Below are 16,824 nucleotides of genomic sequence, written 5' to 3'. Positions count from 1 at the left end.
TACTCGAATTGTTTCTTTCGGGCTGCTTGCAATATTTTCTCCTTGACCTGGAAACTATGGAATTTGGCTACAATATCCCTGCTGGAGTCAGGAGGACCTGAGTTCAGATGTGGCCTCAGACACTTGACACACTTACTAGCTGTGTGACCTTGGGCAAGTCAGTTAACCCCAATTGCCCTGCCTTCCCTCCTAAAAAAAAAAGAGGCAATTGGTGGATTCTTCCAATTTTTTTACCGTCTGATTCTAGAATATCAGGGCAGTTTTCCTTCATAATTTCTTGAAGGATGATGTCTAGGCTCTTTTTTTGATCATGTCATTCAGGTAGTCCAATAATTTTTAAATTATCTCTCCTGGATCTATTCTCCAGATCAGTGGTTTTTCCAATGAGATATTTCACATTGTCTTCCATTTTTTCATTCTTTTGGTTCTGTTTTATAATTTTTTGATTTCTCATAAAGTCACTAGCTTCCATTTGCTCCATTCTAATTCTTCAGTGGTCTTTTGGACTTCCTTTTCCATTTGGCCAATTCTGCCTTTTAAGGCATTCTTCTCCTCATTGGCTTTTTGGAGCTCTTTTGCTATTTGAGTTAGTCTATTTTTTAAGGTGTTGTTTTCTTCAGTATTTGTTTGTATCTCCTTTAGCAAGTCATTGATTTGTTTTTCATGGTTTTCTTGCATCACTCTCATTTCTCTTCCCAATTTTTCCTCTACCTCTCTTACTTGCTTTTCCAAATCCTTTTTGAGCTCTTCCATGGCCTGAGACCAATTCATATTTTTCTTGGAGGCTTTTGATGTAGGCTCTTTGACTTTGTTGACTTCTTCTGGCTGTATGTTTTGATCTGTTTTGGCACCAAAAAAAAGATTCTATAGTCTGAGTCTGAATCTGAGTCCATTTACCCTTCCTCAGTCAACTACTTGAGCCTTGAGCTTTTGGTCAGGCTAGGACTGCCTTCAGAATAGAGAGTGCCTTGTCCCAAGCTTCAGGGGCCTTGCACTGGTACTTTCAGAGCTACTTCTAAGCCAATACAAGCTCTGCCGCACCAGTGCTCCCCCTTCCCCAAGAACTCCCAGCCAGGATTGTGACCCAGATCCATGCAGGGCAAAGCAAGAGGACCATGTCTCTGTGCCTGCAAAGCACTCCCTGCACTCCTGCTCTGGTCTGCTGCTTGATTCCTCCCACCGGGTGGGCCAGGGACTCTGGAAGCAGCTGCAGGAGCCTTCCCAGTGACCATCCAGGACTTCCTGGGCTGGAGACCTGCTTTCCTTTGTTATTTCACGGGTTTTATAGATCTAGGATTTTTTCAGAGCCATTTTTTTACAGGTGTTTGGAGGGATTTGGGGGAGAGCTTAAGCAAGTCCCTATTTTCCAGCCACCATCTTGGCCCTGCCCCATCAACAAGTATTTTTAAACAACTCCTGTGTGCCAGGCATTGTGATAAAGCTCTGGTGAGGAAAACAAAAATGAATCAGGGACCTATCTGTCCTCAAGCAGGTTATGTATTAATGGAGGAGATAATAGACAACATAAACCTGCTTGTCTGCCTTAAAGGAAGCATATGATGTCTTTCCCTCTGTTCAGCACCTTCACTTTGAAGGTTTAAAACAGTCTAAGAAGCAACAAATTCTACATCTAGTATGTACTGTACCCTATCCCTCTATCAAGAATCAAGCATGCTCTGCAAGTATTGGTGTCGTAGGAGACTAAGGAGAACATCACAGATCTTCAGGTTGTGGTTCTGTTAATTCAACAGTATGATTACAGAAAAGTGTGCAAGATAATAACAATCACTTCTGTGTAATATGCAGTATCTTCTTTAGTTTTTAACCTGCCTCTGTGTTTCTCATGTTTCATACCAGGATCAATTAGCCACTTAACTGAGATGCAATGTGGCATCATGGATACAAAGCAGGCCTTGGAGTTAGGAAAGCCCTAGGTTGAAGTCCTGTAGTCTGACACATACTGGCTCTTAGTATCTTCAGACAACTCTCTGTGATACACATTGCTGAGCAGGTGGCTCATTTGCATTGGGAGATGGACCTCCTCATTGAGACTTTTCCTACACAGTTGAAATCACAAATACAGTTTAAAAAAAAAACAGGCAACTTAATAAATTCAGGTTGTAGGTCTTTCTGCTACATGACCTTCTCCTGTATGAGTAGTAGCTGCTTTATTAATGAGTATAGTTTGTCCTGTCTTACCCTAGACATATTATTCATCTTACTGGAGTATATAGCAATATGCAAGGCTGATTTAGTAACCTAAAGGAGTGGTTTGAATTTACTGAAGCAATCAAATAGTCCTAGTGTCAGGATGAGAGGAAATGCCTAGGTGACATTGTGACATCAAAGTTTTCAATAGTGACTGGCTAAACTTGTCCTAGCTGCCCTCGGGTGGAGGTGTGAGGCATTACTAGTTGTCTCTGTACATTGCATTTTGTGAGTCTATGTGGATTGTGCTCATATACAGTTCATTCAGATATACAATTGTGCAGCATTCAGCATGCCAATTATTGTTCTAATATGTAACTCAAGAGTTAAAAATAAATGATAAATGTGTGAGGCTGGGTATTAGAATTGTTACTGATTATTTTTATATTTTGTATGGGAAAAAACCTTGCATTTTCTTTAGTTACATTCTCTCATTTTTGAGTCTAGTATATATCTTTTTAATGAATCTTCTTGGGATACCCTTAGAATAATTTTCTATACTTATCTACACCATATAAGTAGAGTTTTGTGTGAGGGTTAAACCATTAAAACTCATTTGGGACTTAATTTACCTTTTTCCAGTGGTCCTTGTTTACAGTTTAGAGCTATGGTCACAAATGGCTTTTGAGCTAATACTTAGGTTTAGAAATGTTGAATAGAATTTTTTTTTGTAAAAACCAATCCTCCGTGTAAAAATCCTAAACTTGCTTACGGCTGGGGTGAGCAAATGAATGCAGTTTCTTTTCTAAATCTCTTCCTTGGATTTCATCTTGAAGGTTATAGCAAAGTCAGAATTTATGACTAGGAATGCTTTTATGAATATGATGGACTGCATTTGTAAATCAATACAAGTAACCATATGCAGTTACTAGTTTTTTTATTATAACCAATAATTGATATTGGAGCTTCAGAACTTCTTACCTGACTTTTCTTTCTTAATAGAACAGGTAAAAATTTTCAAGACTCTCTACATATCTTATTTTTTATAGCTTCCAATAGCTTTTCAATTTTGCTTCCTTTTTCTTTGCTATCACATGTAGGTCCTTGTTCCAAATGAGACGGTCATTTATGACTTTTAATTTTGGAGTTTAATAGATTGCTTCATTAAATTTCTACTATGTTCTTTAAAATATCAAGTTGCTAATACTAATGTTTAGTTTTGTGTTTAAATCCGAGGTTTTCTAGGCTTCTTCTTGTTTTCCAGTAAATTTCATTTGAGAGAACAATGAGATGAGGCCATTTATTTTTCTAAGACAAAAAAAACTAATTCTACTCAATAAATTTTTCCCCTACCCAAAATGTGAGCAAAAAGGAACATTAAAGTCATAGATTCACATTCATTTGGTGCTGGACAGGAAGTAGAAAAAAATTATATAATCTGCATTCAGCTAAAAATTATTTCCAGTTTAGTCTCATGCTTGGATTAAATTGTTGAAGAAGCTTTTTAAAATTCAATATTTCTAAGTGAAATGAAATGCTTTTATGATACTAAGTAAACATGAGTGTGAAAATTGGCAGAGGTAAGAGAGATATTAAATAGGGTCATTTCAGAAGAGACCAGAATATTCCTCCATCTTCTTAATAAAATTCTCATTCTCTAAAAATCTACACATGATTTGTCTGGAGGTTAATTACGCACTAGATGTGGTACATTTTACTGATAAGTTTCTGGATTCCAGGTTCACTATGCCATTCTTTCTCCTTGGCATATTAATACTAAGAGCATTAGTTTGGGCATGGCCATCTGTGAGAGTATAACTAAGTGCTTCTCTGTAGTGACTTGCAGCAAATATATTGCCATAAGATAATGTAAATGACCCTCAGTGTCCTACTCTCTCTGAGGCTATAGAATGATGTAAAACTACTTTCCCTTGATTGCTATTTGCAATAAGCTGCTGGTGCTAAAATATAAAATTGGGTCTGCCTAATAAATCAAAGCTTTCTAGACGCCTTTAAAAGAGCGATGAAGGGAGGGAGAGGGAGTTGTGAGTTTCTCATATGGAGCATGAAATGGCATAAAATGCATGTTTGCCATTTTTAATTGAGGAAGCTTTTGATGTTCATTCTGATATGAATTATTTAGTTCAGAGTAATACATGAAATAAATGGGCAGAGAGCAAGCACTGTCTTATTATCAGCCAGTGTTTGTAACATAGCAGACAATCTCTCTCCCTCTCTCTCTCTCTCTCTCTCTCTCTCTCTCTCTCTCTCTCTCTCTCTCTCTCTTTCGTTGAAAGATACATTTTTAGAATTAGCAGGGAAGCTTCTAAGTATAGTAACAAAAGGTTATTTATTCTTCAATCTGTAGTAGAACTGCCAGTTTTATGCATCCTGACAGAAAGTGCTCATCTTGAAATTGTCAACATTAGAAGAAATTAGAGATGCTGATATATGTGTTTTTCTTGAAACACTTGCCTTGTGATACATTGTGGTTAATATTTGAAAAATAAAGCATTTCCCAATTACTGAAGATTTTTACTTCTAAACTGCGTAATTTATTTTAATTAGCCTGCAGATTGTAAGGCAACTAAGCTATTCAAGTGCTAGACGACTTAGCAGATGTCATAGCTTGTGGTAGGTCATCTCAAATAGACAGACTGCTGTTCTTGTAGCAGGGATGGAAAAGCCTTTTGTTAACATTGCAGAAAACAGAATTGTGTTGGTTCCTCTTCACTGTTCTCTTTGCCCGTCAACCCTCCCCACACCTCCCATCATCATACGAAACAGGGAAAATATAAGTAGGATTTTATTCTCTGACATAGACTTGAGCATACAGGGTTAGTTAAAAGAGGTACTTACTTTATCTTAAATCCCTTCTGCCCTTGACAACCTCTCTGTTCATTCCCTAGGTCCTTTCATCACTCAATTTAAATTTCAAGAATCTTATTGCCAGTGCTTGATTAAAGCAAGAACAGGAAAATAAAATTTGGCTATTCCATCTACTAGTCTCAATTGCGAGAGACCATCTGATTAATTTTCACAAAACATTGCTTTAATCAAGCTATTCTTTTACTGAAATAACCTACAATGTCAACAAGCATAGAAGTCTAACTTCTTTGCTTGGCATTTGAAGCCCTTCACAATCTGGCCTAAACCTACCTTTCTAGCTCTGTCTCTTAGTGGATTTTCTACTCAAGTAAAACAGCTCCCTACTACTCACACTTCATTTGAGCCCCATACCTTAGTCACATGCTGTTCTTTTCTGCTTTTCTTCCTAAAATAATAACCAACATTTTTTTAGTACTTTAAAGTTTTGACACATATTATGTGTCACAGCACTTCTTTAAGTTAGCTACTACAATTATTGTAACCATTATACAGATGAGGAAACTGAGGTTCAGATGATCCCCTTGAGAGCAAAGAACATGCATTTCATCACTCTGTTTCTGTCATAACACATTGCGGGGCATGCAGCTCGTATATGTATAATGTAGTATAATGTATAATGTAGTAATGATTTAGCTTTTAAGATTTAAGCGGCGCTTTATCTACTCTATCTTATTTGATCCTCATAGCAACTCCATGAAGTAAAAATCATTATACTCATTTTACAGATAAGGAAACTGAGGCCCAGGATTATACAAATTGTAATTGTCAGAGGTTAAGTTCAAGTACAGGTCTCTCCTGACTCTTAGTCCAGCATTCTTTCCACTGTATCATACTATCGTTGATTGATGAATTGATTTGCTATCCCCCTTCCTCAATTATAGCAATCTTTTAAAAATAATTCTTTCATCCTCAACTCTAGGTATTTTTCTCATTTACTTTATTATCTTTCCAAAGGCCATCAAAACATCAACTTCTTAACATTGTCTTAATTCAAAGTGATGTGACCTTCAGACCTATCCCATTCCCCATATACATAAACACATGCATCAGAAACTCAACATAAAATATTTTGCATAGGGACAGAAACCCAGCTAGAATAAATAAACATATTATAGTTGAAGAAACTGAGGCAGACAGAGGTTAAGTGGAGATAAAAATAATAAATAGAGATAATAATAGCACTTAACTCCCAGTGGGGAGGGAAGATACAATGAGATATTTGTAGAGTGCTTTGCAAAACTTCAAGTGCCATACAGTTGCTAGCTATTCTACATGTGTACATATATACATGCAATTCCATTCAAAATTCTTTACTGTATTAAAGTATTAACCACTTATTATATATACAATAATGTGCTAGGTTTTAGGGGCACAAAACTTAAAAGGTAGTCCTTGCCCCTCACCTTCAAGCAGTTTATCCTCTCTGTAGGGAAGATAAGACAAATGACAATTATACAAATTATGATCCTCACAGTAAGTGCAAAGAAAAAGTCCAAAGTATCATGAGAATTCAAGACATGAGAGAAAACTTAATAGATGGAGGATTCCATGAAGGTTTTATGGAGGAAGTGATACCTGATTCGTGGCTTAAAGGAGAGTAAAGAATTTCAGAAACTATAGTCTACCATGCCATAGGCCTAAGAGAGTATAGTAAAGTTTGTTAGATACTATATTCATAGGGATATGGGGTTTACATGAATAAATGATATGTACCCCAGATCTCCCATATGTATTTTTGTTATTGGTACACTTACTTCACCAAACCTTCTATCACAGTTGGTGAAATTGGTTCATGTTATTTATGACTTCTTTCCTTACATTTGCCTACCCTCTGGTGGAGCTGTTAACAATGAATGATGGAAATCTTTGCTTTTATAGTAGGTCACGGTCCATCAGGGAGAAAAAAAAACACAAGAGCTACACAAGTAAAAAGCACCTTAATTTAGTTTTTTTTCTGATGGGGCCAACAACATAAAATTTAGTAAATACACCAAATACTAAAAAAAAAATTATGTTAACCTTCCAAAAGGCTCTTGTTGAATTGAAGAAGGAGATAGTGATACAAATAGAGGCTACCTATAAAAGACAGAAAGAAACTTTCCAATAAAATTATTAAGGAAAATGGTCATATCTCAGCCTGCTGTTAATTTAGGTAGTAGACTTCAGAGGAATTCAATGCCTATTGTTTCCATTTGAAATTTAGATTGATTACAGGTCATCACTAACTCTTTAACAATTTTTTATTTTCAAATTTTCAGAAGCTCACATTGGATAAGCTACTAGCCAGGTGGAAGAGTAGATTTGTAATCTGGACCTCTGGGACTGTGACCTGAAATGTCATCAGAGGTGAATAAAAGCCAAAGGATACCCCAGCTTTTATTTCCTCTCATTCTACTTCTTGTTCTTGGACATGTTGAATCATCTGATTATTATGCTATATATGTGCCTCTAGATAGTTTCTTATAAAACCAATTCCATTCTAGCAGGTGTGGCTTTTTTTAAAGTAAGTATATAAGACCAGCTTCAATTTATGAGGTTCTTAATATGAACAATATTGACTGGGAGGATAGAAATCTGGAGTCTTTGTGAATGTTCAGTTACGAGTCCCTCTTAAATACTCAGACTTAAATAAATGAATGGAAAATTATGGATGTCTACATAATTGCATTTTTCTCACTAAATAAATATAAATATATTTATTCCCTCCTGGCAAGATTTAATAGGTGGCTACTGTGTGTATGTAAGGTTCAATGAGACAGTTGGGGCCACATTTTAAATATCATGAAACATAACTGTCTTTTATAACTTGTTTATTTAATAGACTGAACAGCTGATTCATCCCATAGCTGCTACTTCTCTTTCCTAGTACTATTTCCCCCACAATGAGCCCTTCCTTGTAACAAAGAAAAACAATTAAGCAAAACCACCTCCCTAGTGACTGTGTGGCCATGAATGTATTTTTCTGCACCTGTATCCCCCATTTTACCTATTAAGGGATAAAGGTAGGTTTCAAAAGATCAGAAGTCTAGAACTGGAAGGGGCCTCAGAGACCACCTGTTTCAACAATCAGGCTAGCAGCTGCTGTGGGGGTAAAAGACCAAGACAAGCCCAACAACAAGCACGCTACCAGCACGCTGCAAAAGCCCAGGTTCTTTTGATCGGCTTTAGTAGGGAAAGCAACGTTAAGGGGTTGACAAGCTTACTTTAATTCAGCATACAAATATCACCCACTTAGTTCAGGGGAAAAACCCAGCACCCTGAACTTCAGAGCAAATATAGACAAATTACAGACAGACCAAGTACAATTCATAGTTACCAAGAAAACCAAGTCCGGACATCCAGGCAAGCTGGAGGGCTCTTAACTCTTTGTATTTCTATAACTGAAATTATTCAGAATATTGCTTTTTATAATTTCTCATTTAAACCTAAAACTGCCACTACACTGCCATCCTCTATTAAGTAGACAGGACAGGTTTTATTACCCTCATTTTAAAAATGTGAAAACCTAGGCTCAAATCTGTTAAGTGATTTACCTAAGGTCACACAACCAATTAATACAGGCAGCAGGACTATATAACATCAGGTCTCCTGACTTTTCTTTTATGTGATTCTGCCTCCCAAGAATGGTTAAAGAAAAGTAGCAAGATGAAATATATTTCTTAATCCTTATTCTGGCCCAAAACCACCAATAAATAATGAGCCAAATTCAAGAATGTCCTTGTAGTTACTAGTCCAGATCTGAAAGAGGTCACAAAGGCTATGTAGTCCAACCCTGTCCTCTTATAGGTGAGGAAATGGAGGTACACATAGGTAAAGTCACTTGCTCAGTCACATAAGTGGTGTTAGAGGCAGGATTAGAACCCAGATCTTCTGACTCAAGAGTTAATATTCTTTCTACTGTACAACACTGATCTATTTATCTGTCTGTCTTTCTATCTATCTATCTAAATAGAAAATAAGAAGAGCCTTCCTAGAAGTGCCCTCCTGAGTCAGTGTCAGCTTTAATGTTCTTTTTGGGCCAAGGATATTTACTGTATAACCAAAGTATTTATTATATGTTAGGTTTAGTTCAGAGGATCATTTATTTATAACTAGAAAGGACCAAAGAGGTCATCTAGTCCAGCACATTCATTTTCATATGAGGAATCTAAGGCCCAAAGAGGTGGTCATTTGTTCAATTACATTACTGTGATAGAGCCTGGTTTTCAACCCAGGTCCTCTGACTACAAATTTTGCACTTTTTCCCAATCTTGCAAATGCGGTGTAGAGCAGTCAGGAAAGAATTGGAGGGAAAGTAGGATTTAAGATCAACCTTCAAAATACATAGCAAATGTGGATAGGAGGAGGAGAAAGGGAAAGACTTTTCAGACGAGGACAATATTAATGAAGATGACATATTTGTGTGACAGTGGGAAGACTAGAGCAGAGGTTTGTACTGGGGAACAGTGAACGATAAGATTGAATTATTAGGGTAAAATTAGGTTATGGAGTATCTTGTAGGCCAGGGGAGTTTCACCATAATGCAGTGGGAAAAGTTGATCTATTCAAGTACTGTTTGGTTTTTTAAACATGGTAGTAGCATAATAAAAAAAGACTATTCTGGCAGAGACATGCAGATTGGATTGGAGAGACTTGAATCAGAGATCAGGCATAGGGCTATTGAAGTAGTCTAGAATGATATTTTGGATGCCTAGATTAGAATGTTGGTGGGAGTAGATATGAGAGGTGTTTCAAGGGATAATTCAGTAGTATTTATGGCTGCAGTAGAAAGGGATGAACCAAAAATGACTGAAGTTTTAGACTTGGCAGTCTGAAAAAATGATATTGCTGTGATATAAAGACAGAAACTATGAGAGTAAACTATTTGTGCTCTCTCTCTCTTTTTTTCTTTTTTTGGTTTTGTTTCTTCTTTCAAATAGTTCATTCCATTGGTTATAATTCTTTACAACTTGACTACTGTGAAAATAAATTTAACGTGAAGATGTATATAGAACCTATATCAGATTGTATGCGGTCTTGGGGGAGAGGAAGGGGAAAAAATTTGGAACTCAAAAACTTGTGGAACTGAGTGTTGTAAATTAAAAATGAAAAATAAATTTAAAAAAGAAACTATGAGAGTAGCTGGTTTAGAAAAAGAAAATGGGTTTATTTTGGTACATGTTAAAGTTGAGCTGACTTAAGATACCTAGTTAAAAATATAGAAGGGAGCCAGTGGAAATAGAAAATTAGAGCCTTGGTGTGAGGGCAGGACTTCAGATAAAGATATGGGATTCATCATCATAGAATGAATGAGAGTTAAGTGTATAAGTTCTCTTTGAGAGAAAGGGAGTAGAGAGACCAAGGCATAGCCTTGGGGAGTTAGGACACTAGAAGACCTAGAAAAGAACCAAAATAGAAAGTTGGAAGTTAGTTGGTCAATAAACATTTGTCAGATGCCTAATATATTCCAAGTACTATGATAACAATTGAAGATACAAAGAAAGGCAGAAGATAGTCCCTGCCCTTAAGGAACTTATAATTGAACAAAAGGAAATAACATACAAAAGGAAGCAAAAAAGCAAAGGCATAGGAGAAGGAGAGATGATATCCATAAGGGAGGCATGATGGAGAAGTCCCAGGGAGTGTAACCAGGTGGGAAATGAAGAGAATCCGGACGTGGGTTCCCTCCTTAATGGAGATTTTGGGAAAACAGGTCCCTGCTTTGCATTCAGAAGAAGGGTAGGACCCCATAGGCCCTTACTGATGAATTGTAAGAACCAAGAACCAAGGATATGGAAGCAAAGAAGGGAGGGAATTAGGATAGCCAAGAAGAATCAGAACAGAGGAAAGGTCAGTTGACTGCTTGATTAAATTTGGGATTGAATGCAAGTTCATAGAAGGTAGTGACTTTTCTTTCTGGCTTGTATCTTAAAAACCATCTGCTATAACCACAGACATTATAGGTACTGTTACTGTACCTGTCATTTTGTAAGGAGTCCCCAAGGGCATTCAGAGTTTTACTTGTTTTCTAGAAGGACTAGTAACTGTGATGGCTGAAGAGAGGTCAGAGAAAAAGTACTAATAGAACTTATTTCTTAAGAGAACAGTTAATCCTTATATTCGAAGAAACATGGAGCAAATTCACAAGAAATTACTTTAGTTGGTGCCCTGAGAGAATTGAATAGTAGGATTGTGTTTCCAGAATTGAGATGGCTGCAGTTGCAGTGATAGTTAATGTTGACTTTGAATGCAAGCTTTCACACAACTGATACATCATAAATACTTCTTTGTCTCTTGGTTTTATTGTTTTGAACTATTAGATAAAATGTAAATAGTCAATTTGATATTTATGCCTAAGGGGTTAGGGGAGTGTGAGTAGGTATATATGTGCACATGGACCCACTTGTAAAATGGCACATAATGGGGCATATTGAAGAGTTTGGAGAAAAGGGAAAGATGGAACATATGTAGGTTAATTATAGTTACTTCCTCCTTACTCTTTTGTTTTGGGGTAAAACATTCTCCATGAGAATGAAAAAGACTCATTTCTGCATCCATATACCACAACCTTATCTACTTCAACCTCTGCCAAAGAATGGAACAAGATCCTTCATATTGCCATAATTATTTTTAGAGGCAGTCCTAGAAAATCTTAAACAAAATAGAACCAAAGATTATAAACATGAGAAACTTGCTAATGTTGCCTTTAAGGAAAAGATCTTAAGTGTTTACTATGTGAATAAACAAGTAAATGATAAAAGAATTAAAAACATGTGATAGAGCTTTCCCTTCATAGTTAAGGACAGAGTAAATAACACCCTTCATTCACATTTATTGCTTTTTAGTCTCAACATCACATCTGAATCAAGTCAAACAGGTTTAACTAACATTCCATTCCACAAGTTGGATAAGAATTGGGACAAAGGACTTGATTGTAAGAGGAATAAGTTTTAGTTAAATTTATATTCAGTTTGCATAATACTTATGTTATTATCAATGAACAGTTGTTATTCAATATTTCTTGACATCTGAATTGGCCACTGAACTACCTGACAAAACATGGATTCAATTTGGCTAAGTACAGTGGAAACTTCTTTCCAATAATTCATCAGTAGAGGCCAAATGATCACTTTTCAGTATTGTCAGAAATTCCCCTTTATATAAGAGTTAAAGCAGATGTGTTCTAAGATCCCATTCTACTCTGACAGTCTCTATATGTTGTGGACAGGTACTTTGGAAAAACCTAAATAGTTTAAGACCTGGTCATTGAAATGTTGGTGTTTGCCTACCTTGCCTTTGTCCTTCAAATTAGTGAACAGCACAGTGCCTGGCACATAATTGATGCTTAAAAAATGCTTGTTATCAAAGAATGATGCTACTTTCCTGTTTCCCATAGGAAATATATCTGATTTGGGAGTAAAGCATGGAACAAACCAGTTGAGTAGTAGAACCAATATAATTATATTGGCTTCCAAGAAGTGCATACATATTTGCAATCCAAATAAGCCACCTACAGGTTCTGGAGACTTGACTGACTGAAATTTTGTGGTACTGGTGACAAGTGTGAATTTTCCTTTTAGGTTTGATTTTTTAAAATTATTTTTTGCATAGTGGTATAAGTGGTAATATTTTTATGAATTCATGGAATTTCCACAGGGAATTTGGAGATTATATACTACTGCCTCTTGAATTGTTATTTAATACTCATATTAATTTCATTTCCATGCCTAGACAGTAATCATGATTATATGCCAACATAAATAAAATGGGGGGGAGGAAAAGGAAGAAACTATTGATAGATCAAAGCAGCCATTTCTTAGCAAAACATTGTTCATTTTTCATTCATTCATACACGCTCTTAACATTTATAAAAATTAAAGTTATTGAATACCTTGCATCAGTCATAATGGTTCAGCACCTATTCTCTTTCCCCAGATCTCAAAATAAATCATAAGTACACAATATATAAGGGATGATGTAAGACGTTGGGAGCTAATAAAGATGAAAGTAGAAATAAAGAGACCATAGAAATTATATGATTCCTTTTCCCTCACCCTTATCCAACTCTATCTCCAATAGGGCCCAGAGATACGAATAAAAATAATGTTGTGTTTATAGAGCCTTTGGTCATTGTCTCATTTGAGCCTCATAACCCAAGTGAGATAGGTAGCACAATTATTATTTTCCCCATTTTATAGATGAGGTAGCTGAGGGCCAGGAAAAGTCAAGTGACTCACTGTGCCCCTAAAAGTTATTTGCTAAAAGTTCAGTTTTGAGTTCAGATCTCTTCTACTTTCTAAGTCTAATATTTTTTGTACCACATCAGTCAGTGACCTGGGATGGGTCCCACATCAGTTCTTTCAACTTGAAAATGCTTATCTTTTTTGAAAAATGTTGTCAAATGTATATCTTTAAATGTATTTTTATTTAAAACTTAATGTAGATACTAGGGCCATAGCCATATTTCTTCTTTGAGCAATTATGGTTTTAATGAACACTAATTCCTCATCTGTAACATTAAGGCATTGGACTTACTGGTCTCTAACTCTTATTTTTTTTTTTTTGTGATTTTTGCTCTATTAACAAGCTGAACTTCCTCATTCTGTAAAAACCACACAGTAATAGCATTTTTTCTCTAGATTGGACTCTTTGTGCTTTAGAGTAATTGGGTGAGACTTTATATGTTAAAATTAAATTCTTGAATTTCATCTTTTACAAAAAAAAACACCTAATTTGTTTTTGGTGTATTGAACACTTTTCATTAAACTGGGGAAATGAATGATTCCCCACTGGTCTATTTGCATTTTTGATTAAATTAAGAATCTGTAACTCATTCTATTACCCATTCTTTCTGTTCTGTACATGTGAAAGATCTGTTTTAAATGGTCTGCTGTAGGTATGTCTGAGAAAATTAGGCTTTTTTTAAAAGTTATCTAGGAATATTTTAGTCTTGTCTGTATGTGAGACATGAAAAAATAGGTGATTTAATCTCTTATCTGTACTCCTTGTACACCTTGGTCTATACATTGACTTGTGAGCTTCTGTAGCAATAAAATGAATACATTTTAGGGGGGCCCTTTTCATAATGGCTAGATGGAGAGTGCTTAGTTCCCTAGACAGTTGTACTGCCCTGTCTTCAGATGTGGTTGTATAATTTAACAGCACTATTAGAACAAAATATATTGAAAAGGTTGATATTCCCTTTAAATGTTGTGCTGTTGTCCCAGGATTGACATGTAAAGCATCCCCTCCTTCAAAACTAAACTTCAGAATAGAAACTGGAGATTCAAATTTGAAGCCAACATATTTCATTTCATTTTAGCTCTGATTTATTTTCTTTTGAGACTGGGACATGCTATGTGACCCAGGCTGGAAGTTCAGGGCCCAGTCAGGATTGAAGTTTTGACCTACTTCATTTTTGACCTGGTTTTCTCCTCCGTAAGTAACCTGATGGCTCCCTGTTTCTGGGGGCTTATCGTACTAATGCCAGACATACCATGGATGAGATTTAGTTCCACTGCAACTTTGGAACTCCCACACTCAAGCAATCTACCAGTCTTCAGCCTTTCTAGCTGCAAAGATTGCTGTGCCACCATACCCCAACTTTGGTTTTGATTTTTTTTAATAAAACATTTCCATAATACATAATACATTTCCATAATAGTGTTATAAAAAAGATGATTGCACATGAAACTGCACATCCATTATGTACAACTTGCTATTCCTTTTAAATATATAATAAAGTTTTCATGTACATTTGTTTTTATTCCCCTCTCCCTCTCCCCTGCCATAGAGATGGCTACTGTTAGACCTCAATAGGTATAAATATGTGAAATTATTCTATACATGCTTCTATTTATCAGTTCTTTTTCTGGATGCAGATCGTATCTTCTTCATATGTCCTTTATATTTAATTTGTGTATTTGTAATATTCAAAATGACTTATTTGTTCAAAGTCATTCTTAAAACAATATTCCTATCACTGTATACAATGTTCTCTTGGTTCTGCTCATTTCACTCTTCATTATTTCATGCAAGTCTTGCCATGATTTTCTAAGATCACTGAGCTCAAATTCTACCCCTGAGAAAAACCTGTTTTGTACATAACTTTTTAACATAAGCAGACAGATGTCCCACATTGATGAAAAAAAATGTGTTCAGTGAGCTTTGTTGTTTTTAAAGGGTTCTGTGAATATAACTTTGGATTTCTCCCTTTTTTGTTTCAGATATGGAAAAATCGTCTCCACAAAGGCAATTTTGGACAAAACAACCAACAAATGCAAAGGTATGTTTTCATTAATCATTTTCTAAAGCAGAGCCTCATGACTGATTGAAATGATGGGATTTAAGGTTGAGCTTTAGTTTCAAAACCACCTCTGTTTGGTGGGAGGGGACCCCAATCCTTATTTATTTCCAAGTTTCTCTCTTGCACAATATCAGCATATTGGTTATGTTTGTCCCTAGTGGAGTTGGCTGGCTGCCCAACAGCAGCAAGCCTTTTGCCAGAACTTCAGATTTGACTCCAGTGAAGTTAACATGCCAAACACTGGTTGGCATTTAGCCCCTGCTTTTAAAAGGAAAATAGAGTTAGAAAACAGCTTTTTTTCTGTGCTTGAGAAGATTAGAGCTGCTTACTGAAGACCATTCTGCCATACTAAGAAACTGAAAAGATTACATATTGTGCAAATTGGCTCTATTAATTAGAACAGAATAGTTTTAAGCTGTACTTAATTACATGTTTCAGTACTCCCAATTGTTCTTTGCTGTATGTCTATTGAATATATTGGAGGTAAGGAGGGGAGAATCATTTTCACTGACCAAATTATAATAGGGAAGGGGGAGGTCATAGACTTCTTTGAAATACCCTGATGCATTAATTTAGTGCACTGACCTTCAGTATTCAGTGTAATTAGGATGATCTCATCTAGTTTCATGAGTAATTTAAGTGGAAGACTGGAAGGGGAGGGGCCTAGGAGCTTACACTCATGCTTTTTGTTCCAGGCATTTTGACAAAAGGGAGCATGATTTCTAGGAAAAGGGAAGAATGGATTCAATTGACTTTTCAGTATAACCTCTACCCCCATGAATGTGAATAAAGTTAATAAGAATAGTCAAGAGAAACAAGATTCTCCTCTTTAGATATGGGCTAAAGCAGCAGCTTATAAAAATCAAAAAACAGGGGAGGTTTAAATCCATTCCACGGTAAGGCCTCTTCTAAGAAGGCTGGCATTTTCTTTATACTGAAGTGGGAGTAAGAGCCATATTTCTGTCTGTTCTTCAAAGTTCTTAAAATTAAAGAAGCATTTTTTTAAAAAATTCTGCAAACCCATATATAATCCATGTATCTTATTAAATAAATTTTTGATGGAACAAGAGTCAAATTTTGAAATTTTAGAAACACATATAAAGCTGATTGCTAGGATCCATATATTTTGGGCATTTATATATAATAAAAACAATGGTAGTAGACAGCATTGTGTAGTGGATGGAGAGAGCTAGCTTTGAAGATCTGTGGGCAAGGGATTGGGGGTGTCTCCTCTATCCAGTGAATTCACAGCTCCAGGCAAGACCTATTCCTATCCCTAAAAATAATAATAGCAGCTTAAATTTCTAAAATGGTTCATTACAGTTGCAATGGCCTTTTAAGCATATTATTATCTCATTTGATCCAATTGTAGCATCTCACAGAATCTAAGAATTGGAAAGACTTCAGAGATCAGAGCAACTGTACTGAACAAGAATTGTCTTTCCACCATTGCCAGCAAATGATCATTTGATTATTCGGCCTGTGCTTGAAAATCTGCAGGG

The 16,824-nt window shown here is 36.0% G+C and overlaps 1 protein-coding gene across 2 annotated transcripts in view; it reads left to right on the top strand.

The window, feature by feature from the left end:
- RBMS1 (RNA binding motif single stranded interacting protein 1) overlaps positions 1 to 16,824 on the top strand; it is a 259,213-nt gene that overhangs the window by 168,143 nt on the left and 74,246 nt on the right. For both annotated transcript variants that reach the window (XM_036745567.1, XM_036745568.1), the window contains exon 3: positions 15,243 to 15,301. In XM_036745567.1, coding sequence (XP_036601462.1) covers positions 15,243 to 15,301 — 59 coding nt within the window. The remainder of the gene's footprint in view (positions 1 to 15,242; positions 15,302 to 16,824) is intronic.

Source organism: Trichosurus vulpecula, chromosome 2, assembly GCF_011100635.1.
Source record: "Trichosurus vulpecula isolate mTriVul1 chromosome 2, mTriVul1.pri, whole genome shotgun sequence".
Lineage (NCBI taxonomy): Eukaryota > Metazoa > Chordata > Mammalia > Diprotodontia > Phalangeridae > Trichosurus > Trichosurus vulpecula.
The sequence above is the reverse complement of the archived record's forward strand: the minus strand, read 5'-3'. Positions and strand labels throughout refer to the sequence as shown.